A 27,073-nucleotide genomic window follows, 5' to 3' on the forward strand; every position below is an offset into this window, starting at 1 on the left:
GCGCTGTTGTTGCCCCGTTCCGTTTTCGTACACTAATACAACAATCAAACTTAGGAGCAGTCCGAGGCAGTAAAATGATATCAAATTAGAAGAGACACCAGTTTTGACTCTAAATATGGCTGTCTTGCGTTGTTTTTGTTTGTGTTTTTTGCAACTGACCCACTGGTTTTGAGAGTATGAAAATTAAATATGTTGATTTCGTATTTTAAGTAAATAAACAGTGGACAAAGTTTCACAAACAACAATATTTTGTTTGTTTTACGTACGGAAGTATTATATTTTTTATTGCCGATCGAAGACGCTGCGTCCGAGAGTGCTGGAAACGGCATTTGAAATTTTAAATGTCTATCTGGGTGCTCATTTGGCTCAAATGTCATTTGAGCCAAATGGCATTTAAAAACCTAGTGTAGCAGCACAACTTGGCATTTGAGCCAAATGACATTTGGTTCAAATGACATTTAGAACCCAGTGTAGCAGGGGTATAATTTGATCACATGAAATACCTGCTGCCTCAAGGTCCTCCCTTGCAAACTTTGACTAGGTCAGTTTGCTACAACATTCTCAACCTGGGTGATGCAAATGTTTGAATGGCATAACCCCAAATTGGCTTGAAATCAGCCAAAGTCCCCAAAGGTAAGCTGACCTAATTGTGGCTTTGGATTCCTTGCATACATGATGCAAGTGTTATCCTTCAACACTGTTTGCACACACAAGTTTGTACGAAAATTATACATAGAAAATGTCACCACTAGGGTCAACGTGTCTCTCGAGCTCATAATTTCACACGAAAAAGACCTGAATGCTACAGAAAGAGCTCACACTTGCAGTGCTTTGTTGTGATGGACATAAAAAGTAGCGCCATCCATTGTATTGCTTTTGAAACAAAGAAGAGTAAGGCCTGTGTATCTGTACGTATTTCCAGAGTGACATGAAAGTAAGTACAAAGACATATTACGTCAGAAGTCGCTGAATAATGAGAACACCGTTTGCCAGAAGTCTGAAAGCTCTCCGCTGCCAATCTGCGATCTGAATGCAGCATTATCTTTCATATCAGCTTCTGTCAACAGAACGAGTAAAGCGCTGGTTTGTATTCAATTGATAATTTGTTCTTTATGTAGCATGAGATTGGGCACATGACAAAGAGCAATCATCCTTTCTCACTAGAAATGATGCCGGTGTAAAATTTACTCAGATCACCTTTCAGCTGTTGTAGTTTCCGGGACGAGCACTTTCATTTAGATGTCAAAGTGAAACCATGACAAAGCTGAGTTAGAGGCGGGTGGGCGCTGTCAAGTCTGAAATGACTCGCTAGCCGTAACAGTTACAACACTAACGCTTCATTCTATACGCTAACCAAATTTATCTTGCTTTTAAAACACTCTACAAACCGTTTATATCAATGTCAGCAAGCGAAGCGCTTGGCGTCGGAGGTTTCGGTTACTACACGCGTATATTTGACCTTTCAACGACTTCGGTTAACAAAGCTAAACAACCGCTAACGTCGATCCCCTGTCATCAGCGCAGCTGGCGGTCGGCGTTAAAGGGGCAGATGTCGCGCAACGGGAGTGTCACGACTACTTACAACAGGCAGTGGACGAAGTAACTGAAGAAAAGTACGCACAGCGTGAGAGCTCTGAACGCCGGGCCAAAACCAATGCTGGCGATAAGACCAGTCGTCCATCCCGTATCAGATGCATCGGAGGCGCGGGCACTGTCGGAAAACATTCGGCTTCCGCCCGCGCGACCAAGGATCCAGCCAGAGGAGACGGCGGCGGCGAAACAATGCGCTCGCGCCCACGCGCTGTGTTCGCAAGGGAGGAGCGGTGACCCCTTCACGATTACCGTCCGCCCACGAGCTCGCTTCGCACATTTCGCACGCGGTTCAGGCACGCCAAGCAGCCACCCCCGGCGCAGCAGTCACGAAGGAGTTGCTTGACCGTGGACGCACCAAATTTGGAGAACCGTTCTCCCCCGCCGCCGCGTTTCCGCTCAAAAGCGCGACGGGTTAGCACCCCCGACGCAATCATACGCGAAGAGCGAAACCCACTTACCTGCTCTCATTGTCTTGAAAACTGACGTCAACTTTCTTGGCGGCAGACTTGGCGCGGTCTTCGTCGCCCAGCCAGCACGCCTTATGGAGCTTCGTGAAACTCGAGTCCGTCCTGGCGAGGTCGATGGAGTATCCGTGCAGTTCGTCCGTATGTCCATCGTGCGAACTCAAACTAGCTGTGCTCTGCTTCTTGGCGGAGGACGATTTGAGTATTTTCTTCTGGAAAAACTTCTTCATGGTTCGCGCGAACGACCTCCCACGAAGAATTCATCAAGAGTCGAGAAAGGAAAGGGGGAGAAAGCACAGTTGCGCCCGATTACGACCACTTGAAACCGTTTGGGCAGGCGAGGACGCGGCGACGGCTGGACATCGCGCGCGGGCGAACGCACCGGATGCTTACGGAGTAGGCTGCGGCACGGGCGGCGAGGTGACAGCGAAGGAGTAACGGCAGACGCTGTCACATTTTTGGTTGAGAAATGTTATTGTCTGTTGCCGCTGGCAACTACACAAGCGCGGCACGCGAGACATCAGGCGCGCTGAACGTTTAATTTGTGTTTTGTCTCTGTAAACACTTAGGCCTCGTATTCGTAAGTGTAGCAATGAAGGTTTCGTAAACCAAACAAGTTTTTATTGTATTTATTTATTATAACTATATGATAAAACGTAAAAAGCAAAAATAATAACGTCCTAAATGTTTACATAGTAATTACGTTAGGTCAGTTTAATAAATATAATTCGGGACTGAGGATTGACAAGAGAGGCCATGTTAAGGCGCGAATGGTCTGCTTGGGCCGCGTTTGGAAACCGCTGTTTTTCGTCAATTTTCACGTGGTGTCCCAATGCCTCAGCCGTGATAGCGTGGCAAATCAAACTGATCAGAAGCTGTTTGAATGTGGAATAATTTGAAACGTGTTTTATCGTGGTTAAAATGTCTAATAAGTCGCCTGACCCCATCTTCACCTTGCGGGGCCACCACGGTCCCATAACAACAGTCGAGTTTTTCGGCGATCTTCTCTTCTCTGGGTCTTCTGACGGCGAAATATTTGCGTGGGATCTTGAGGTCTGTACGCCAATCATTTCACTAGGTTGTCGTATCACTTTTAAAGGCGCTGTCTTTCTGTTCACGTTCCATTGCTTGCTCAAAGAGAATACGTTCTTCCTCTACTTGTCTGTTTCAGACGTTTAGAAAGAGGCACACGCTTACGGGGCACGGGAGAAAAGGCATCTTGTGGATCGACCATGCCCAAAACACTTTGTTGACCCAAGGTCGTGACGGAACGGTGGTAACTTGGACACTGAACGACAACGAATGGAAGCCATCGGGTACGTGTTGTTTAGGGCGACCAGTTTATCCAGTTTAGGTGAACGTTTCAAAGCGAGCGAAAGTACTTGATTGATTGTGGGGTTTAACGCGCCAACGCAACGCAGGCGATGAGGCGCGCCATAGTGGAGGGCTCCGGATTAATTTCGACCAACTGGGGATCTTTATCGTGCGCCGAAATCTCGTACACACGGGCGTTTTTGCTTTTCGCCTCCATCAGAAAAGCGGCCGCCGCGGCCGGGAATCGAACCCGCGACCTCGTGCTCAGCAGCGCAACGCCTTAGCCACTGAGCCACCGCGGCGGGTGCGAGCGAAAGTACAAAAAAAAAATTGAGTTAGGGGCTGGCTGCGTTCAGAATGAACTCAATATTGCATTTTAGATCTCAAGTTGCAGCAACTAGGATCTAGAGTTAACAATAACAATACTTTATTTCAATCCAAGGAGGGCTGGGGTGTGCTGGAAAGGGGGCAAAGGCTCATATCCTTGATTCCAAGATGCATCTCTTACCTGGTGCCCTTCTCTGAAGTGTGTCTCCGAGGCGAAAATTCTCGTCAGCATGTTAGACCCAGAATTCCACCCTTTTTTTTTTTCAGTCGGTTTCACTTTTCCTTAACTTTAAACGGCATTGTGTTTTGAAACAGTCAAGTGTGCGGCTATGTACACTTATAGACACCACCGTTACAGCCTTAAAGAGCAATGAGTATCACCCTGACATTTGTTTTTCCTCTGCTCTGCAGGTACCATCGTGACAAACGCAAAAGGCTTCTGTCAATGCCACATTCCAAGTACTTCTTCAGCCCTACTTGCTGCTCCGTCTGAGGAAGATTGGAAGGTCACAGTGTGGGACTTGGAAACTCTAAAGGCCGCTGCGTCCACACAAGAGCCGAAGGAGCGGCCGGGCATGGCAATGTGCACAAGGTTATGCGACGACTGCAACACTGTTCTTACCGCATATGAAAATGGCAGCATCATTGCGTACGACCTCCGGAGCGGCGGCATCCCCATTACCACATTAACCCTGTACACAGAGCCCATCATGTGCATGGACTTTCATGACGCGAATGAAGTTGGCAGAGGCATCTGTGGCTCCATGACGAAGGAACTGTGTGTGTTCGAGCGACATGAGGAAGGGCTCTTGGAGAAGCGGAGGGTGCCAGTCATCAACGAAGGCTTTTGTTCCGTGCACGTTCGTCCAGATGGCAAGATTGTTGCCTCCGGTGGTGTGGACGGAAGGGTGCGGGTGTTTAGCTGGAAAACCCTGAAGCCACTGGCCGTGTTAGACGTTCACAAAGAGTCTGTGCAAACCGTGCGGTTCTCCAAGGACAGTGTGTGCAAAGTGGGCCCGCTCCTTGCTGCTGGCAGTAAGGACAGGACGGTGACCTTGTGGTCACTGTACAACTGATGCACGTGGCTGTAGCTTTTTTGTTGCTTATGGCCGGTGACAAATACAAGATGTGTTAAATTACAATGCAGTTTATGTTTCCAACAAAGCATAATATGCTCAGTGTAAACAATTGATTTGATTGATTGTGGGGTTTAACGTGCTGACACAATGCAGGCGATGAGGCGCGCCGTAGTGGAGGGCTCGAAATCAATTTTGACCAGCTGGGGATCTTTAACATGCACTGAAATCTCGTACACATGGGCGTTTTTGCTTTTTTTCCTCCACCAGAAAAGCAGCCGCCGCGGCCGGGAATCAAACCCACGTCCTCGTGCTCAGAAGCACAACGCCGCTCAGTGTATACAAAGAGAAGTGAAACTTTGCATGAGGTCGTTGACCTGTGAAGTAAGCACAGCTGCTGAACGAACAACTTCTCAAGTGCAACAAGAAGGGAAGCACTGGAAAGTCGGTGGGAATGATTACTGGTGAGGAGCACAGAAAAAAGAAATGCCTGAAGAGAATGAGGTCATGCTGGCAGGCTGCCTCCCTTGCTGGGCTAAATGGTGCCGCCAATGATGTGAAGCTCACACACACAAAAATATATGTGCGTGGCAGAACCTGTGTCACAGTATCTATTGTTTTGCTGAGAACACTGCTGTACAAAAAATATATCGTTTTTTTATGCATGCCAGATGTGTATCGAGTGCAGCCAGAAAGAACACAAAACAGCAAATGTGTTGAGTCTCTATGCAGCACGTCTACGCACGTACAAGCCATGTTTGTGCTCAGTTACGCATCCTCCACCCTTGCTTCCCTTTCCCACTTAGGTGCTTGGGGAAAATTGGCACGTTACCCATACTGGCTGGTAAAAATATGCTTCATTGAAAACAAAATTTAAACAGCGTGCTGCCTCAGTTTCTTCATTTCTATAAGTTGGGGCCTAAAACCATGCTTAGTTTCTTCTTGTGGCCATGTAACGACAATTTCAGTGTTAGTATTGTTTGTAGCTGTCATAGCCACTAAAAACCATAACCTTTTACCTTGCCTTGGAAGCAAAAAAAAGCATTACTGGTACTGCCAAGCCCTCCTCACCCAGAAGGTTTCGTAACTCCCGCAAAGCAATGATCCGACACACACTTCCAGGTAAGACAACTGGTGAAACCTTTGGAACCATATTTTCAATACATTCCTCCTACCAATATCGGTGTGGTAATGTTATTTTTTTCTCTTATACCTGTTCCACTTATACTCAGCTATATTGGAAAGATGAATGGATGGGCTTCTATTGAACTATGAAAGCCTAAGGCTTGTTTAGAGGGAAGGGACATGGGGAGCGTTTTATTCCGGGCATGTCATGGTGCTGGATATGACTTCGTCTTGTCATGGCGGAGTCGTCATATCCAGGGTGGCCCCAGTCAAAGGTGACCTCGAATAGCACATTCATATGGCCCACCTAACACGAACAATCCCGCCCTTCATTAATTTGCAAAGGCCACTTGTGGTAGCATATTTGCTAATTTCACATGATGAGTAAGAACTAGTACGTAACAGCTGACCACTTCCTTCCTGGTCACATAAAAGTGGCCAGTTAAAAAGCAGGGTCAACCTTCCTCACACAAAGGAGAGGTATGCTCATTGAGGTGAAACAGGTTGTACCTCTTGGGTGCCCTGTAGAGTTATGGCAGCCTGATGGGGCTGAGTGAACCACTGTCATGTAATGTCAGGTACGAATGCTAAGTTCGCTAGGTCTTTGGTGGTAAGCACTTCTTTCCTTTTATGAGAGTGGGCTCGTGTCATACGAACACTGGGCTGGTGTAACTTCTTGAAGGTGCTGACAGCTCATGCTTCAGGAGGAACCACAGCACCAACAAGGCGTCTTTTGTTGTTGGAGGGCCAGAAACTGGGGAAGGTGGGGCACACTGGCGTGCGCAATTTTTGGGACGGAGTGATTTTCAAGGCTGGATCCACCACAAGCCATTTTGTTTTTGTAATTAATTATTAATTTTATGTGGTAATTTTTGCTTGCTATTATATTCTAAATTTTTTAAGTGCCCCCCCCCCCCCCCCCCCCCGACCTAGAAGCAAGATCCTGCGTACGCCACTGACACGGGCGAGTGTTTTTCCAGGCAACGTAATGCTCATTCTGGCTGCTGTCATATGACAACCAGAATGTATAGCAACCAGAAAATATACCGGTCGGATGACCGGTTTTGTCGGCGTCTTCGATCGGTGGGCGATCCGGGTCACGCGCCAACGAGGTCCACAATGCAGCACATGTTGTGGAAGTGCTCGGGGCTCGTCGCGGAGAGAAGAGCCCATCTTCCGCCGAACATCAAGACCCTCCAGGGACCAGGAGTGGGCATCGCCTCCACAGGGCCGGAAGCACCCAAAAGAGACTGTCATGTCCTTGTGGAATTTCGCAAGTACCACGGGGATACACACGACGATGTAGACGCTCTCACCTCTGTTACCGCCTTCCCCGTCCCTGACGAGACCTTGAGTCGCCCCTTCTAAATAAAGAATCATACAAATAATAATTATTTCTCCATGATCGTTTGAGCACTTTGTCTTTGCCTGCCGACCATAACGGCTACCGGCTGTGCCGCGCAGTGTCGTAGGGACCCGTTGGGCCGGCCTTCGGCGCCGTTGCTATAGCATAGTTTCATACTAATGAAATTAAACTCTATTTGCTAGGACGCGCGTGGGACGCGGTTGCCAGCAACGTCGGTTGCTAGTGGCCTCGGATGAGCTTGGAAAAAACATGTGACTTCCTTCACATTTCACCCAATGGACCGGTGGCCAGGCTTCTGTTTCCTTCATGTGTCCCTTGTGAGACTACTTGGCGGTACAGCTGATGGGCCGTTGTGGGGACATTGTAGACGCTGCAACTGCTGAAGGGCTCCAAAAATTCCAAAGCGTTTGTCAAATGCCTCCTAATTTTGGGGGGCATTGGGGGGAACCGCCTCAGCCCTGATTATTTTTTACGCAGTGTCTGGAGTGCCGTCCGACGGGGCCGCAGGCGTATGCTCCCGTGCCCAACGTTTATAGATACTTTAACGTTGCCGGAGCCGTCCGGCCGGTCCGGCGCTTGAGCGGCTCCTGTACAGAGCTCTCGGCACACGGCCAGCACGAAAGAAAAGAAGTTCGTCATGACGCATTAGCCAGCTCAACATCAGACGCTCGTGAGTGCTTATATAAACCGTTGTGTTATTGTATCCCTGTGAGCAAGCAAGCCGAAACGAAGGTGCAATGTTGGCGACTTAATTAGCGCGCCGCATCACCTCGCAAAGCAATGAGGCGGCCTTCGCTTTTCGTCGCTTTGCGATGGCGGAGCCGATCGCTAGTCCCTTGTCGCTGATCACATCGCAAAATCCGAAATCGGATAGTTAATCACGGCTGCAGAGTCACGTGTCAAACTATAGTGAACTATTCTAGTTCACTGCAGCCAAACGGCGGCGAGGCGCCGCCCAGTCAAGTTGGCCCGGCCCGCCAAGGCGGGCGCGCTGGGCCGGCAAGCAGCGTCCCGTGCTCTTTAGTAAGTGGCTTCAGCGTACACATGTACCAATCGACAAACAGCGTGGGCCTCAACAGTGCGCAGAAACTACTTTGACTTGTCAAATCAAGTCATAGTAGGATGCATAGCGGGACGGTAGGCTGACTTGCAGCTTGTCGTACCTCTATCGGCGAGTAGTGAACACCCATAGAGTTTCAGCGTAGAGTTCGAAGATGCCAGAACTTCTGCGTCTGTGGAAAGAAGCGAACTTTGCGGTCTCAGTTACAGGTTGTGTTGTGAAAGCAAAGGTTTGTATTTTTTCCTGCGATAGAAGATGTTGAAAAGTGTCTGCTTGGGTTTTTTCGACTTCGTTATTGCGTCCTATCTTGAGCAGGCTAGTGCGTCGTAAGAAACTTATTTTCTTTCGTGTAGGTATCTTAAGACGATTGAAGCTCGAAGACGCGATGCTGGCCGTGTGCTGAAAGCTCCGCTGCTCAAGTGCCGGACTGCCCGGATGGCCGCACGGTACGGGAGCACTAAGGTCCCTAAAATTAGGGAGCACGTGCACGCTTGCAGCGCCGTCGGACGGCACTGCAAGGCCCCGCTAAAGAGCCGTCGGACAGCACTCTAGACAGTGCGTATGTTTTATTTCAAGCAAAACCACGTTTTCTGTGTGTTTTCTTACATTTTATGGCCCCATAAGCCCATGACACAAACTAAAAATACAGCTGCTAGTGCATGTATTAACTGATTTACTAATGAGGACATGTGGCAAATACAAAATTTTGCAGGTGGTGGCAGAAACAATTCTTTGGCACGTTTTCCTAAGCAATGTGACCACATGAGCCAACACACAAAAAATGAGCTTCTTAGTGCACGTATTTATTGATTTACAAGCTTGGGAATCAAACTAGGACCTCCATTTTTTTAGCCTCAAGTCACTGTGAACCAATGCTGTTCTGCTAATCCGCCTAAAAATCATGGCAAAGTCGAGCATTGCATTTCCAATAAAAGCTTGATGGAACAGAGTGAGTGTTCAACCCCCCGTTTTTTTCTCTACGCCCAGTTGGCGTGGCCGTGGGAATTGTGCAAATTCTAAATGCGCTGCTAGTTTGGCAGGGGGTTTCGACAACTGAGCAAAAGTAAATAGCCCTCTAAGTACGCATACTTTGTCAGAAAAGTCTTGCCGTTCTTGTGTTCGAATTGTTCCCGCGTTGTTTTTTTTTTTTTTTATACATAACTAATTGCCATTGGGCTCTTTGACCCGCCGCAACGAAAAGGGTGCAGCTTGATACAAAACAATGACTGAGTTCAGTACACCGCACTTTGGGAAAAGCTGTGCGGGCGGTTCAACAAGGAAAACATTTACACACCTATCTGCAGCTGCGTGGCAGCTGGATGCGCGCTCGAGTGAAGTCTGTTCTTGTGGCATTGCACTAAAGCCAGCAAAGCGCTGCAGCTGAAATAGTCGCTTGACCTAGATGCACATAACTGGAAACGTAAAACATCTTTCCCGGCGAGAGTCCGCACAAAGAAAGACACCGGAAAGTTCTCACTGCGCGCAACATCATAGGTGTATACACGCCAATCCAACTCATTTTAATTGCCCAGGCCATTCGACGAACGACAAAGCCACTTGGAGCTACCGGTTGCGTTGAAAATCGGCGTTAGTGGCGTCCTTCCGTGGAATCTCCAGTAAACGTAATTGTTGGAATACTTGCCTTTCAGAGAAGTTTTGAAGCTTTCGTGCAGTCCCTTTTTTTAACCAGCTAGCGGTTGCGCTTGCCATCGCCCCAACCCCGGAAACCCAGGAGCATATCACAGTGCTCACAAACTTGCAAGCAGCCTGCTGGAATCTCTCAAAAAAGGCGAATTTTCACGGTGGCGCTTCAACTAATATTGAAGACATTTATAGCACGCTGAAACGCACTAAAAATCTGCATTGTGTCAGTCACCACTGCATATATCCCTAAAAGATAAAGTATAGCGGCAAGCAAGCGCCGCAGACCGAGGCCTAGCTCCCATTACGGGCATTGTCTTAGCGGGATCCAACACTCCTCCCCGGGATGCCACATAGCCAATTCATTGCCAAACCAAGCAGGGATATCTTAGATCACGGCAGGAAGCTTACATGAAGAAATACCCGCCTCCACATCCCAAGAAAGAAGAAGCAACACAGCTACGCAGACTTCAAAGAAATTTATTTCCACATGCCTCACAATGGCTTATGATGTACCCCAAAATATTCAGCCGCGAATTTCTGAGAGTAACAGCGTAAAGGAACTACCGGGGAACTCGGCACCGTCACAGGAGCAGCGGGAGGTCCTGCTGACCAGCGCGGACCTGGAGAACCGTGGTTGCCTGGTGACCCGGGCCCTTCATGCTGCGGCAGGTCATGGCACCCAGACTTGGCATGCCAACGAACCACGATGATCACTTCAAGACCAACGCAGAAGATCCCCACCCCCTTCTCTCTTTTTTCAACTCGGTGCCTATAAACGTTTATACTGTTGTGACCCGTCATTTCGAATGCGTTATCATTCTTCACTTATTCTTTGCACGTTTAGAGAGCTCACTTCCAGACTATGCTTTTACACAGGTTAGTTAAAACTCTCCCGCCAAATAGAATATTGTTCGTTATTATTCCTTCGGATTTGTTTCTTGGCGTGCGTTGAGTTCATTGATTATGCCGTAAAATTATATACAGACCACTAAGTTCATTTAAAAACATAAAAAATTCCCTGAGCAATAAAACCTCCTTACCAAAATTTGTGCAAGAAACTATGTACATATATACTACTGCGTGCCTAAGAAATATGTAAGAGGCTCAGTGTAATACTTGTAATTTGGCAAGTGAAAGTTAGTCCATCGCGAGCAATATCTTCGCACACCATCAGGCGCCCAGCCGCGTATGGGGGCGAAGCCTGCAGATGGTTCGGGGGCTGAACTTACGGTACATAAATTGAAGTCTGCGTCCAGCCCAGCCATTTACAGTTTGTTCGCCCAAAGAATCAACAAGAACCGGAACGTGCGAAAAACCGGTCCAAATGTTCCCGTGGCGGTGTTCGAACTCCGCGCTGGGGAGACGCCGTATGACACGGCAGCGGCCCATAATTCACTCACGGGGTTTCCCGTACCTTTTTCTGCTTCATTTTACCCACTGCGAGCGCGAAAGTTGCTAGCGGGCTAAGTTTCCTTGTAATTTTTTTACTTAAAATGCCCCAATCTGCCCATACAGTAGGACGCACCCGAAATGGTGCAGTGGACAACAGTTTGTAAAATAGAATGTATGCTGACTTTGCGAAATATTTCGTTGTTGGCACAGCCAAAACGTCTATGACTTTTAGTTACGGCCACGTGGATGACAAAAAAAAATACTCCCTTGGCCATCGGTCTGACGCTTCTGACGCAATATAACTCTCCCTCGCCACTCCTGCCACGACACGCTAATTCCGAAAAATGGAGAGTGTAGGAAGTTCACATTGCGATGAACGCTCGGACATATATCGCACAGTCTGGGCTTGAACCCACAATCCTGCCCTCTCGCCCATGCCTCACGCCACCTTTGGCAAGTGGGAGGAGTGGGTGGCAGATAAAAGCGCTCGACTCCAGGGACAGCTGGCTCAACGAGCAGAGTTGGCCCTCAGCTCCATAACCGGGGCCCCTGACTACAACACTTCCCGTTCATAAAGCTGTCTCTCTCTCTCTCTCTCTCTCTCTCTCTCTCTCTCGACCGTCTGTAACTGTAGCCATGAGGAACTTGGCGCTACCATGGCTCCTATACCAATAAACTGGTTGCCATTACAATGCTACTGGAGTATTCTGCCTTTTCGTTAGCCTTGGTGCATGCTACGGCTGGGACCATGGTGGCGGGAACAGGCGTCTTTTACGAAGCTCGCAGATAGCAACCAAGCTATTAATATAATTTCTTTCTTTCTTCTCCCTTATGGAATGTTTGTGAGTTGACGGAATGGAGCTTTCCTTACTCGCTTTATTTCTCGCTATTTCTTTATCTACACCAAAAACGCGGCCTTAACTGCGCTTACCACTGGCGTACGCACAGTGGCGGCGGAGGGGGGGGCGGATGAACATGCAGAAAATTTTGACTCCACTAACATTGAAGCCACTGACTCTGCCTACCATCAAATAATGACTACAGCAAATTATTTTTGTGTAGCAGCTACGCTGCAACCGCTGGCGGCTTCGGTGTATACTCTAACCGCGCACGTTGATCGGCCATTTTGCGATTTCCCTGGGGAAAGAAATCAACAAAGCAATTGGACAGTTATTTACAGAATTTGAACATCCCGAAGTTTTTAATCTTTATATGAATTGACTTGAATGAATCCCTTGCTATCGCTTTTCTTTTTATTTATTTTTTTAATTTTCCCGCCTTTCGCACTCTCCCTTTCTCTCTTTCGGGGCCCGGCCCCCCTCCCTCGAAATGAGATCCGGCATACGCCACTAGCATTTACAATACTATAAACGAACGCAAATATTAAGCGGGAATTGGTTTTAGAACCACCGTGATTGGTGTTCATCAAACTTTCTTCCTCGCCTATAGGCCAGGAAAGCAGGAAACGCAGGAAACGACCAGAAAAAGACGAAGAAAGGGTGGTGAAGAAAGGCGCAGATATGTCATATGACGCAGAAGTGGAGAAGTATTTGATAATCGCTATGTACTCGCCTTCAATAAATGCAGGCAGACCGGAGTGTCCGGGGAATTTCTAACAGCGGAGCTGTTCTACAAGCCGTAAGGTCGCCGTTGCGGGGAAAATACCAAGAAATGCGGAGCGCTCGTGAGCGCGTGCCTTGCAGCGACCGCCGAGCGCCCCCAGAACGCGCAGTGGCATTAGAAAAGAAAATGGCAGAAACCCCGAGGAGCGAGAAAGTGGCGAGCGCTCGTGAGTGCGTACCTCGCAGCGACCGCCGAGTCCCCGGCTCGAGCAGTGGCTGTAGCCAAAACAAACTTTAGCGCCGTTGTCAAGCACTATCGCGTATGTAAAAACCAAGAAAACAACAACAAAAAACAACTCCAGCGCTAATGCTACAGCTGAAAAGGCACCCTGCTTGGGAGAGGTCACCGCGGCCGCCGCATTCTCTAGAAGCCATTATGGATAATTGGAGACATGGCTACGAGTGGGCCACTCCTTCCCGAGTCGACTAGCAGATACCGTTACCGCTGCCTCGAGTCGACGGCGAAGAGTTGGTGGAAGTCTACAATGCCGAGGACCGAGGATGACTTTGCATCCACCACTCGCAGCGAAGACGAGGACGACCTCTTCGATACATATGACGACGATTACTTTTTTTTTTTATTCGAAAGTTTGCCCTGCGGCATAACGGTGCACAGTTCACAGGTACACGAACAAGTTTGCTTCTCGTATAAAGTCCAGAAGGTGCCGATGAAACGGTCCATGAACCCAGCGCTGCAGGTCTGGAGGGCGGCCAGGGTGGAGGCCGGTTGCACGAAGGTGCCGTAATCGGATCTAATGCAGTCCCGGGCAGGTCCACAGCAGATGCTGCACATTCACATTCTGTACGGCGGAGTCGCAGAATGGGCAGGTAGAGTCGTATGGGCCGCGGTAGTGCGATGTCCAAGCGGCAGTCACAGACGGCGTAAGGGCCATCCCAACGCATATTCTCCGCAGCGCAACCTCCTCTCGGCGAGTTTTGAACCACACGGGGGTATGAGGGCTCGCGTGGTGCGCCGGAGGATTTCCTTCTGTTGTGCCGGGTTTCTACTTGGATCTTCGGGGAAAAGTGGTAGTGGTCGCATCAAGGTATGCGCGCGACTAGCCGTGTCTTCCTCCCTATAGCCCTACTACTGAAACTTAACTATGTTTCCGGCAATGCTCACCTACAGCAGCTTCGCCATTCAAGTCTTGCGCGTGAGTACAAGCTTCCCTGAACTTTTTGTTGCAATTAATGAAGTGGGGGGTGGGCGGAGGATGAGGCATGGGAGGCAGTGCCGGTGGGGGAGGCGGTGGTTGCATCTCCCAGCCTTCCTCAATCCACGGAGCGGAGGGCCCCGTGCGCCAGCCCCAGGTTGAGTGAACGCCGGGTGGCGCCTTCCCTTTGAAAGCTTCTGGTGCGACTCTTTTGCCGGTTTCTTCCCGTGCAGGCACGCGCACGCTACCGCCGCGTACACAGCACGTGTACACAAAACCGCTAACAAGTTCTAACCTTCAAAAGGAAGGCATTTTACCTGCACTAATGTTAAGCATAATTTTCTTACGGCCTTCCCAACCACACGGCAAATGAAAAACTCATGAGCCTAGGCATGTCAAACACTTCTGAAGAAATTTGTGAAGCTACCCTTCTTTCACAAAAGGAAAGGCTGCAAGAAACGAGAACTGGCAGGGCCATTCTGCAAAGAGTATGCTCCAGGGTAGATGTACAATCAATTGTCGGCAAAGAAGACCTCAGCAGCGCCGCCAGAGAGAAATTGAAAGCGCTCCCCATCCCAAGAAACATGGACCCCCACTTGCATGAAGGCAGAAGGAAAGCCAGGGTCAATTTCCTACGCAGACAATTGAAAAAAAAAAAAAAAAAAAAAAAAAAAAAACGTGGTATATACTAACTATGGCTGCCTTTTATTAAAATACCAATCCCTGCCAGGTAGAGCACTGCACGGTCCCGGGCCGGGTAAGGGATTGTTCGATCGGGCCCGGTCCAGGCTCGGGCCCATGAGCTTCGGGCCCGGGCCGGGCTTGGGCCTGAGTCAGGCCCGCATCAGGCCCGGGTCTCATACCTGTGGGTAATGGCGCGTGTATGCTAATGTTGGCTTTATTGGTTCGTATGTTTGCTCGAACACAAAACTACCAGACACGCAAACCAGGCAACGAATTCTAAAAGACCGAGAAGACAGAATGAGAGAGGAGGCGCCGCGCCACCACCGCGCCCGTCTCCGTCGGTGAGCCACGGCGCCGCAACGGCGCCGAACGGCGAACGCGTGATATGCACGGACGAAGAAAAATTTTAGGAGGGAGCATGAACTCAGGCGCACCTCTTTCAGGCCCGCGGTAGCATTTAGTGGCTCCGGCTGGCTGCCGGTCTCAGCTACTCAGCCAGCCTGGCGGCCCACCAGGAGCAGTTACAGCGCATTTTTTTTTCTCTCTCTCTCGTTGAATTGTGCAATAAACGAAGTTTGCAGGATAATTTTCTGCGGTTGTTACTCAACAGTCCCAGCTGTACGTAGATCCCGTACGTAGATCTGTTGGTCTATCCGTAACACTCCTACGACCAGGGCTTCTGTCCACGTAGCTGTAAGCTCATACCATATAGACAACGATAAGTTGGCGCTCTTTGCGTTTGTCGGCCTTGCATTAATGGTAACAGAGTGGATAACCAGAGAAGGCAAGCATGGCAGGCGGGTACAGAAAGTCAGATGGGCAGATGAGATCAAGAAGTTTGCGGGGATAAATTGGTCGCAGTTAGCGCAGGACCGGGGCAATTGGAGATTAATGGGAGAGGCCTTTGCCCTGCAGTGGGCGTAGACAGGCTGGTTATGATGATGATGATGCGCTTGTCGGGCTTGCACCATCAGACGTCGGACAACAATCACTGCATGCAATATCAGCACGGCTTTGGTTTTCGCAAGCTCGTCATGTTGTGGACGTATACTGCATGTAGAATTAAATTTACCCCGAAGTGACAACCAATGTGTTTGATGATCTTGATCGTGTTTATAGATCTCCATCATGGTGGCATGCATATATGCGGGTTCGGTGCCTTCATACACCTCGGAATTGATTTTACAATCTTACGATGCTGAAAACAAGCGAGCAAAGACAATTACATGCCAAGAAAGACACCTAAAATGTTTGCTGTGGGCCGTTTCGTCGAACATCACATGATTCGACCACGGAGCACACGCCACTTTCGAGCTTGCGGCGCCCGAAACCACACGCTTAGGTGCTTTTGTCCCGACACGCAGCTATTTCTAGGGCAAAAGGCGAATTCCAGCCGGCCGCACCTGCGTACTTTTGGAGGATGATGATGATGATATGAAGAAGAAGAAGAAGAGGACGTGGTTTGTATTGAAGGGAAGAAATGAAAATGCAGAGGTAAAATGTAGTGTAAAAAAGACAGTTATCGCACCAGCAAGGGCCCGGCGCTGGCAGGCGTTGTTAGTCGGGGCTAGAGCCGCTGTGGCAGGACTGAAGACCCGGACGGCGAATATGCCCGCTTCCGCTCCTATTAAATCTCTCTCTCTCTCTCAGAGTGCGTGTAACCCGCTCATATGTCCGCAAACACGGCACACGTACGTACGTCTACATTGGACGGCCCACTGGTAGCGATGCTATGTATACGGCTGAAATAGGACGCTGTGTAGACGCACGCATAGACTCGCACGTATATAAACTTTGGCACATGCTCGCTATACGCGGCACGAAGGCGCGAAAATTCAGGCTGCAGACACGCTTCCGCAATTGGGCTTTCGGCCCACGGCCGTCGCGTGCGGTCGCTTCACTCCACGGCCTGCAGACGGAAGGGCTGCGAGTGGCATCGTAATACGAATCGCGTCTCCGACGAAGTGCGCGAGCACGGGCGAGCCAGATGATATATGCGCGTGCGTGCCGCGAGCCCTTATCGTTTCCGCAATAGACAACCGCGTGTACGGCGAGAGCTTGTCGCTGGCTGCCACTTGTACGATGCACGCAGAAGCCGCTAGCAGAATGGGGGGAAAGGAGGGCGGAGGGAATGACCGCACTGTCGTTTGCATACTTGTTTTTGCTTTTAATTTTGGTGATGGCAGTACAGGCTACAGGTTATTAGTGTTCTGACAGTTTTTTCTAAGGCCTCCCTTCCTCCACACATCAACCCTCAGCAAAGAAATATGTAGGCATTGTAAGCGCCGCGGCCGAACATCCCTGCTTTTTCAATAAAGAGCTTTCTCTCTCTCCCTCGACCTCTCTCTGCCTCGCAAGTCCGGGCCCTGTCTAACGATGACAGCTGAAGCTTGTAGTTTGAACACCGGATGTGCACAGAGCTGGACGGTGAATGTACCATTGTGGAGGATTCCCCACTGCTGTTTCGGGGCGCACGCTTCTTACTGCTGGTATAGCAGCAATCTATAAATGTAGCCCGGTGACGTGCACGCGATAGCGGCATGCCGTGTGGGATTTCGTGCTCTTCCGATATTAACGTCCTTCAAATGCAGCACGAACCCGACTCTGCACTTTCGTCGGTCGCGTCCTTGCTTCCGGGCAGCATCGCTTCCGGCCGGCAAGAGTCGTCATCACGACGCGGCGTGGGCACTACGCACACGTGTATACGGTCGACTCAGTGCTGCGCCATCTTGTCCAGGGCACGAAAGTAAATGTGAAATGAAGAGTTGGTTTACTTAACACGCGCGTGTTACACGTACAGAGAAAGCAAATTGGATAGCAGAAAGTAAGCGTTGCACTTAAAACAGTTCGATCTAGTTAAAACTTGCTGCAGAACAGCAAAAAAAAAAAAAAAATTATTGCACCTCCCCGAGGGGGATTGTGAGGATGCAGAGCATAACGGACTGACTGGCGCTGTTTGAAGGTGCGCCAGACAGTTCGTTGGCAGATTCGTTGGCGTCCATTCAGCACATCGAGACGGCGCTGCGCAAATCAACCGAAGAAGCAACTGATCCAGCGGCGCACGCACGGGGTATATAAAGCAACTGCCGTGGAGAGGAGGATGAGAGAGAGTCGCGCATGTGCGCTTATCGCACAGCTTGCGGATGAGACGCGGAGGGAAAGCGCGTAGCGCACAGACAGCGTGGAGAGGAGGAGGGGAGAGGAGGCTACGAGAGCGCGGTAGCAGCTGCCGTGGAGAGGAGGAGGAGAGAGAGGCGCGCATGCGCGCTATCACACAGTTGGCGGGGTGGAGACACGGGGGGAGAAGCGCGTCGGCGCACAGACGGCGCGGAGTGGAGAAGGGGAGAGGAGGGTACGAGCGCGCGTTATCGCACAGCTGGCGGGTGCGGACGGACGGCGCGCGCCGACGACGCGTGACAGGCCGCCGCTATAAGATGCTCTGCATCTAAAAAAAAACGATAAAAAAGGAGGCGAATCCCGCACAGAGGTGGGATGGACATAACGGGAAGCTTTCATCGTGGCATACCTGGGTTGAAATCAGCAGGCGTGCGAAATACTTTTTAGAGTGTTATTGAGCTCAGCATAGTTTCTGGTTATTCAGAACTGTGAGCAGTGGCGAGGATGTTGTGAATTACGATACGTAACGAGAAACGTTCAACGTCTTAATCTTCCTGGCGAAGATGTTAACAGCTCCGTGAGCAGTGGCGAGGATGTTAACAGCTCCAAGCGCAGATAATTTGATACACGCAGGAACTGGCGCTTCCTCGGGATCTCTTCTCCCAGTCGCTTCCCCAGCCGGTCGTCGGGCGCTGTACGGGGAGGTCAGCGTTATCTGGTGTAACTTCCCCGGGCGCCCTCTTTCATCTCCGCAAGCCGCTGTTCCACCCCACCCCTCACCGGGAGTGATACGCGGGGGCCAGCGTTATCAGGTGTAAGATTGAACACAGCGGCGCACCCGGCGAGAAAGCAGCTGCAGCTGCTGCAGGCCCCGTAAAACTTGGCGAAGAGGCAAATTAAGAATCCGGCGTTGTAAGCAGCGAGTGGCGCCAAGCTTCCACGTGCGCGCACCGAAACACAGCTTTCGAACGAGAGTGTGCCAGGAGGAGAAACGAAACACAGGGAACACAAAAGTGACAGCACATTTGCGGGAAACAGGCGGTACACCACCGCGGGTCATTCCGATAACCACGAGACAGGCTGACGGCTTCCCCCTAGCGCACTATGGAGCCACAAAGGGCTCAGGCATTTTCTGTGTTCCTTGTGTTGTTATCCTCCCGCAAGCTCTCGTTCCAAAGCTTTGTTCCGGCGTGCGCATGCGGAAGCTTGGGGCCACGTGCTGCTTTCTTTGACACTTCTCCCAACTTTATGGGTGCTGCTGCTGCTCTGCTGCTGCTACTTCCTTGACGGGTGCGCCGATGGGTTTTATCTCACACCAGATAACGCTGGCATCCGCATATCCCGCCCGCGTGTCTGCAAAAGAGACTCGCGGGGGGGGGACGACCAGGGAAGTCTTGCATGGTAAAACTAACGAGAGTGGGCGGTTTGTTTACAAGCAGACGGGCTGAGATTAAAGAGCCTGCCACCTTTTTTTTCTGACTGCCCAAATAAAGTACTCGTTGTACGAACCGCTCGTTACATGAGATCTGTGCCTTCTGGCGTAACATCGATCATGACAGCTAGCCATAGTCGACAATCCTCAACCCGCTGTTGGACATCATGTCGGCGCGAAGATTGATTGATTGATTGATTCAATATTTATTCAAAACGAGCGAGAAGCTGTTGTTAGGTGTCCCGTCGTCCTTATTCCGGATAACTCTGCTGGCAGTCTTCGCCCTCGTCACCAGGGTAGACTGAATGTCGGGATGCAAACTAGCAATGGAATAAACCCTCCACTGCCCGTCGGGCCAAATAAAAGCACTCGATGTTGCTCAATAGCGAAACATTCTGTGTTGATGACAGAGTAAAGTGGAGGAAAACAGCTTACGTGTAGAAAATTTTGCGGCCCTTAAATCTTTGTGCCTTCTTGAGCTATCCCGTGGGGTTAGACCTGTCCACACCAAGCGTGTCCCCCGGCAGGGTTCGCCTGGGGGCAAAGTGCCTTAGAGTTACACCGTATACACACGTATACACGCGGCACCTGCAATCATTCACCACTGCCCAGAACAGGGCCGTCAGCGCTTGCGGTAGCTGTTCTCGAGGAAGTCCAGCATGTAGATGTATCCGAGAGAGTAGAGTTTCCTGCGGTTGCGCATGTTGAGCGGTGGGTACTCGGCGTCCGCCTTGTACACCTTGAAGCTCGGCTCGGCTTCGGCTTCGGCGAGTGTGTCCTCCTCGAGGCTCAGAGCCGCGTTGCGGCCGGGGTATTCGGGGTACGCCGGCAGGCGCACGTAAGCGTTCGGTTTCCGACGGAAGCTCGAGCCCTGAGCCGAGAGCTGCTCTCTCCGGACCGGAAGCACCTGCGGTGAAAGGGGGCGGGCGACAGTGGTTCGTTTACTGCGAAGCGATCAAAGTGTTCGAAGAGCCCAGTCAGTGAAACCCCACAAAAATCCCTGCACTGTTTTCTTTACAGAAAAAAGACAAAGCTGTGGGGGGAACTTGGAAAGTCACACGTGGCCACATATGGATTGTAATTGGAACACGCATGCGCATACGTTCGCTATCGGAATTATGCAAGCCCCCTTGTGACCTGACTCGTCCAACACGCGTAGATCACGAAGAAGCTCTCTCTTATCACTCTCAACCTCAAGCACCAAAGACTCGCTGAGCAAAACTTACAAAAAATTGGCCGCGTATCCGCTCCTTTCATTGCAAATGTCGACGAAAGACTATAGTCGGCCGGCGCCCCTTGCAAGTAAATGGCTCCCTTCTCTTTCCCGGTCACCTGTCATGCTGTTTCTCTCCCGTCTCGTTCCTCCCAAGATAACACGCTAGAGCTTACGTCAAGTCAATTAAAATTTACCGCGTTCCACTGCTCTAAGTCGCGTGCCTCGATGCCAGCGCTGCCGTACGGCGGATATGCGCGTGAATCGAGGCACCCGACTGCTACGTTTATAGAGCCACGCTGCCCTACTCCACGAGCGTTCCAAGTGGAACGTTTTACCCACCTAGTGGAACTTTTCGTTGATGTTGCCGTTTGACATTTTTAAATGCCGCCAGATAGCGCGGGCAACAGCAGGCGACGGTTTCTGCAGTTGACATAGTGTTTTATTTTCTGTCGCAAAATCCAAGCATCCGTGTTTTTTTAAATAATTAAAGCAACACTGCAGACATCACTTATGTATTGATTTTCTGCCTTATATTGGCGTAATGTCTTGTTCTTGTTCAACAATGTTGACAAGTATGAACACTGACACCGGACTTGACGTTTAGATTGGCTGTGGATATATAAGACTACTGCGAAGTTTCCGTTTCGCTTTGGCCGGGTGGCTGAATCGATGATCGAGGCACAGACAGACAGACATACAGACAGGCCAAAATGTCTGCGTTTAAGTAGCCCAAGAAAGACTATCGTCTTTCAAAATGCTGGGCGAGGAATGAAACACAGTAAACGCTGTATTGGCGTTGTTAAAGGACGCTGTATTGGCGTTGTTTGAAATCGAAGGGCCCCGTATGAGTTGACGGACTTCCTTGCTGTTCCTGTGGGCTGACTGAGGGGACAAATCACGGCTGCGCAGCAAGGCTGCAATCGCTAGCCCAGCAGCCGGCCCAGACATTCTCCTCGTGGTCTCACCTGTGGCTGGTGAGGTGGCGCAAACAGCAGCGGCCGGTGGTGGTGGTGGTGGTGCACGGCGTGGTGCAGGTGCTGCACGGTCACGTAGGCCTTGTGCGCCGGCAGCCTGCCCAGCACGGGGATGTGTCCCGTCGAGATGAGCACCGGCACGTGGTGGTGGTTGGTCTCGCTGTGCAGCTGGTAGCCGTACGAGCTGCTCGCCGAGGCGGCTGCCACCTGCTGGTGGACGCCGCTGGTCGTGGTGGCGGCAGAGCCCACCAGGCGCCCGCCTGCTCCCAACGCCCCGGCGGAAGCCACCTTGACCACCGGCGGGTGGTGAATCACCACGTACGTCTGCACTTCCTGCGTAGGAGTTAACGCGGACCTTGAAAGCCTGTGATGTGTTCTAATGCCACGGATCTGTCCTTCCAGGGCACACTTCCGTCCGACCTTTAGCTCTTCAAGGAAGCGAGAAAAAAAAAAAAAAAAAGCTGCCGCAGTGCGGTTTAGAACTAGGAAGTACTTGTGCGACATCGATGCTATTCAGATATTGTGTTTTTAACAATCGAGGCACATATGATATGGAATTTTGTCATATGACTGACTGCACAGCGCATAATTGGGCCAAATTTCATTGCAGCCAAGCAGGTTCTGCACATTGTATACGCCAATTGGTTCGTAAGAATGAAAAGTTTCACTAACATCGCGAAGTTTCTGGGGAGCTTGGGGGGGGATTATCGGCCAATAAGGATAGTAAGTGTGGCGGAACCGGCCAACGAGGATAGCGGATGTACTGGTATTAATGTTCTCGCGCAGTGTCCACACCAACTATTCTGCTCCTATCACAAGAAAACTGGCAATGCTCTTCGGATTGGATTGGATTGGGAAAACGTTTATTAGGCCTGCAGTAAAGCGCGCACACGCGCTTCGGACGTGGCCTACGTCGTCTTCTTGGCGGGTGCTCCCAAGGAGGTTAAAAAAAAATTTTTTTAACCTCCTTGGGTGCTCCGCGAAGATCCTCTCTCGCCGTTACCGGCTTTCTAGGTTCCTGCCTAGCCAGCACCTCGATGACCCGCTGGACGGCCTGGAGTTGTGTGTATTTGTGGTCACTCCGCATTGCTTCCTCAAGCTGCGGCGGTATACGTCCTGAGTTGGCTTCGCTTGGATGTTTGGAGCAGTTCTAAATCTTTTCTTACATGCATGCATGGTTGACGCCGCGTCTTTGCGCGTTCCAACTTCTACAGCGCTGCACAAGGTCAGTGCAGTAGATATAGTTACGAGTCTATACCTTCCTTTATTTCTGGAAAGCCACGGGGCTTCTTCGTTCAAGTGCGTGTTCGTGGGTTCGGTTGCAGGACGCGGTGTCTGGTTTTATAAGAAAGGTAAGCAGCAGAAATTCCACTTCGACGTTAACGTAAAGAGTCACACGTGGAGTAAATTCATCCGCATGGGCCTCCGATACAACCTGCCTCCGGAGAGTTAGGCACCACCCCGTCAACGAGTTTTCTCTTAACAGCCTGAAGGCATGCGAGACCTTGTTCCGCCCTTTTGTGCTGCCTCAGAAAAACTACAAAAAAAAAAAACACCAGTAAAGCAGCGCAGGCGTCCTTTTAGGCCACAGGAAGTGTCTACCGTTGTGTTCGGAGAGCTCCGTTGACCAGAACAGATAGGTGAAGTAATAACGACGTGTCCCTTTTCAAGGACCGCAACGGCCCGTCAAACAGCGCAGTTACTGTGTACGCGGCGCGGAGAGAACGCTTTTGTTCCTTACAATGTTTTCGTTCAGTTGGCGCCCGTAAACGAGGCAGTTAGGTCCTGGCTAGGTAGTTTCGTGTTATAACGACGGCACGTAAAGCCCCAATGTACACAAGCAAACTAAAAAAAAAAAAAACAAGCTGTGAAAGACAAAAAACAAAACAAAAATAAAAAACCTGCTGACATTCAGAGAATTGTCTACTAATGCGTTGCATTCTTATGGCGCTTGTCAAGAGGGCGAGTTCTTTACAGCAAAATATGGCTATGAGTTGCGAAAGACGTTGAATTATTTTATTGTCTTGAGTATTTTTTGTTTTTTTCGCCAATGATGCAAATATATATCATTATAGCGATGAAGTGCCTTTGCTTCGTTAGTTTTGGATTTTTTTCTGAAGAATCAAGGCGTACGTACTACAGATTGTGTCCATTTACGATATTCTTATACGTATTTCAAACTTTTTTTTTGCGGACGTTTTTCATGTATTCTTCAGTTCTAGGGGAAGATTTTTAAGAGGCATATTTTTTATTTTGTCGTCATTTTGGAGGAAGTTTTATTTTTTCTATTTTTCATTTTCTTTGTTCTTTTTTTAAATTATGCTCTACCAATTATCTCCATTTACGTTATTATAGCCATTGCAGGTGCTACTTCCGCCAAATCTGCATTTTTGTGGAAAAAACAGGGAGTTACATGGTCCTGGTCGGGAGGGGGGGATTCGGCAAAGAATGCTGCGCATGAAAAAGAAAGGCAGAAATGTGCGACCTTGCGGCTCCATACTCGCCTACTACAGCACACAAGTAAAACACTACCTCCACCTGACCGCATCTTACGGCACACCGACGTCACGTCATGACGCCAGCTCCAGGCACACACTTTTCGAAACTTACACCAAAAACACCTCTTCTTTCCCCCCAATATTTTAAAAACTGCCCGGCTTGCCTTAGCCCCACGCCCAGCCTCTACCACTCTGAATGGGAGTGCCCGCGACCACCAGACTGGCTCACCTCTGCATGCATTCCTACCCTGTCCTCTTGGGAGGCTGCTCTGTTCAGCACCCAATGAGTGCAATAAATGTTTTCCACATCGCCCCATCGCCACATTTCCAGCAAGGCTGTTGCGGCGACTAGGGCCTTACAATGCCTAGAATCGACCTGCAACTCTTCTCAAGCACTCCAAGGCGGTCTTCACATAGCCGATAGTACGGCCACCATCCCGTGCAAATTTAGAATTGGTGACCTACGCAGTTCTTCCACTCAACGCTGGTAAGACATTGAATTCGCTTCGTTGAATTAGCATTTATGACGCTTTGGGTAACTTGCATCAGTACTTGTTTGACAAAGGTTTCGAGGATTTCAAAGCCAGGGATTTCAAACTTAACCCACTCCTTTCGGATAATTTCCCCCACATTTTCGGCAAATTTCCACTTCGTGCTTCATTTAGTGGGCACACTTCAGATGAATAGCCTTTGAATGGGTCAGAAACGCGCGTGTGATCGTTTTCCTCAAATAGTCTGATTATTCCACAACTGAAACAACATTGCCTAAAGATTACCTCAAGCATCCCCACCCATCAGATTGTGAACACGGCTCCCGTGTGGGAGCCGAAATGTCATTTATTTTACGAAATATACTTTTTGGTCGGTAATGGGTGATTAATTTTAGCCAATCCAGGCTCGGGAAGACACGTGCGTAACGGCTGTGCAACCATTTCAAACTCTTGCATTACTAATTCCCGCCACAATCTATAATTAACCCGCACAGCTTAAACTACACCACCTAAAAGATCGAAAACACCCTCTGCAAATTGCAGCATCGAGTGTTTCCACGCCACTGGGCAATTAACAGTAAACGCGCTTCGCACAAGGCTTTCGGCTACTTACATTAGTCAATTTTTCTGAAAGCCGCAGTTGAGCCAGGTAAGTCTGTACGCACAAAGCTAAGTTTGGCGGAAATTCAAGCGCGGCGATCGCTGCGGTGCAGCCGCCACTGGCAAACTACTCACCCCATTTCGATGCTTTATTAAGAAACAGTACAACCAGAAAAGCTACAGCACGACTGCAATCAAGCATGCACGTTGTTCTGCGGACACATTGAATTAGGCACGCTCATGTAGACATGCTTGTGAGAAAAGTAACCACCCGTATTTACGGTTGCCGCCGAAAAAAAAAAAAAAAGAGAGAGAGAGATGTTCCGCTCGCGACAATTCAAAAGCCCCGCATAGGTCCAATACGATACTGAAATTGGGGTATATTGTACAAGGCGCGCATTGGTAATAGCGGAGGTATTGTTGCTGGCCGTAATGTGTGCGGCGTTATCAGAAAACCCCGAGTCATAGTTACTCCCGCCGTATGCCGCGTCCTTGAGCACGCGTTTTACGACGAGCGCCCGGCGTCGTCTAGGCTTGCGCGTGGCTCTCGCAAAAAAAAAATACCAAGAAAACAGTTCACGTGCGTTCGCGCCTCAACGGGGGAGCACAAGACAGCTCGCGCTACAGACGCCCAGTTCGCGAAGCCACGGTTTCCGCCGGTTCTATAGCACGTGCTGATGCGTTCCACTTTGGGAGGGAGAAATGTGAAAGCCTGCGGACAAAATGATACGGGCCCGCCAGTCATGCATGAGGGAGGCGACGATATAGATGTATGTGAAGATGACTACTGCTACCACAGTGAAAATCGATGAGGGAACATATAGATAAACAATTTCAAACCTAATGCAATGCGTGGTGGTGTTTCCTTCATTGTTTACATCGATAGATATCCTCCAGCTTCGCTATGGTTCAAGCCTTGCGCGACTTAGTGCAAGCTTCACCAATGGTTTTCGTCTGGTTATGTGGTAAGCGACAGATATATTTAAAATGCATTGCACATGTATACGGACAGTATACGAACAGTATAATGACAATTGCCAATCGAAATCAAATAGGCTTATTTTGACAGAACGTCGCATAGGCGCATTTTTATACGCTCCCTATATAGACTCAACTAAGAAACACGCCCGCACGCCATTAACTCCTAATATGTCACACTTCCGTCGAGTAAAAAAATACTACGTATAATAAAAAGCTCCAGGACTTCCATATCTTCATACAAGAGCTGTTATAGTGCCCCTTAAAAAGGTATATCCGGCAATGCATTTGTGTAAAGTAGTGAAGCCAATTTTAAAGAGGCTAGGCGATCCATGGAGTTTTATGGAAGCACTTATAAATAGTGCTAGGGGCTTCATACTTTGATATACTAAGCTTATACTGCCTCTAGAAAAAATGTTTTCCCAGCAATGCATTTGTGTCATCATCATCATCAGTCTATCTAAGCCCACTGCAGGGCAAAGGCCTCTCCCATTATTCTCCAATTACCTCGGTCCTGTGCCAACTGTGACCAATTTATCCCCGCAAACTTCTTAATCTTATCTGCCAATCTAACTTTCTGCCGCCCCCTGCAATGCTTGCCTTCTCTAGGGATCCACTCTGTTACCTTTAATGACCAACGGTTACCTTGCCTTCGCATTCCATGCCCTGCCTACATACATTTGTTCATCTTAATTTCTACTAATATGTCCTTAACACGCGTTTGTTCCCTGACCCACTCTGCTCTCTTCTTGTCCCTTAATGTTACACCTATCATTTTCCGCTCCATTGCCCGCTGAGTCGTTTTAAATTTAAGTTGAACCCTCTTAGTGAGCCTCCAAGTTTCTGCCCCGTAGGTGAGTGCCGGTAAGATGCAGCTGTCATACACTTTCGTTTCAGGGACAATGGTAGGCTGCTATTCATTATCTGAGAATGTCTGCCGTATGCA

The 27,073-nt window shown here is 49.5% G+C and overlaps 3 protein-coding genes across 5 annotated transcripts in view; 1 reads left to right on the forward strand and 2 right to left on the reverse strand.

Moving 5' to 3' along the window:
* Positions 1-2,680, reverse strand: part of LOC144152401 (uncharacterized) — a 49,260-nt gene extending 46,580 nt beyond the window's left edge. For all 3 annotated transcript variants that reach the window (XM_077683670.1, XM_077683671.1, XM_077683669.1), the window contains exon 1: positions 2,052-2,680. In XM_077683670.1, coding sequence (XP_077539796.1) covers positions 2,052-2,287 — 236 coding nt within the window. In that variant the 5' untranslated portion in view covers positions 2,288-2,680. The remainder of the gene's footprint in view (positions 1-2,051) is intronic.
* Positions 2,681-2,814: 134 nt separating this feature from the next.
* LOC144152402 (guanine nucleotide-binding protein subunit beta-like protein 1) lies at positions 2,815-4,874 on the forward strand. Its single transcript, XM_077683672.1, has 3 exons — positions 2,815-3,110; positions 3,229-3,373; positions 4,110-4,874. The coding sequence occupies exons 1-3, from the start codon at positions 2,979-2,981 to the stop codon at positions 4,772-4,774; spliced, it is 942 nt and encodes a 313-aa protein (XP_077539798.1). The 5' UTR covers positions 2,815-2,978; the 3' UTR covers positions 4,775-4,874.
* A 14,422-nt stretch (positions 4,875-19,296) lies between these two features.
* LOC144153631 (uncharacterized) overlaps positions 19,297-27,073 on the reverse strand; it is a 28,700-nt gene continuing 20,923 nt past the window's right edge. Inside the window, exons 3-4 of the mRNA XM_077685282.1 lie at positions 21,552-21,893; positions 19,297-20,277 (exon numbers count right to left, since the gene is read on the reverse strand). Of these exons, the coding sequence (XP_077541408.1) occupies positions 19,993-20,277; positions 21,552-21,893 (627 nt within the window). The 3' untranslated portion in view covers positions 19,297-19,992. The remainder of the gene's footprint in view (positions 20,278-21,551; positions 21,894-27,073) is intronic.

This window comes from Haemaphysalis longicornis, unplaced genomic scaffold (genome assembly GCF_048455015.1).
Source record: "Haemaphysalis longicornis isolate Haplotype H1 unplaced genomic scaffold, Haemaphysalis longicornis Haplotype H1 scaffold_9, whole genome shotgun sequence".
NCBI classification, from domain to species: domain Eukaryota; kingdom Metazoa; phylum Arthropoda; class Arachnida; order Ixodida; family Ixodidae; genus Haemaphysalis; species Haemaphysalis longicornis.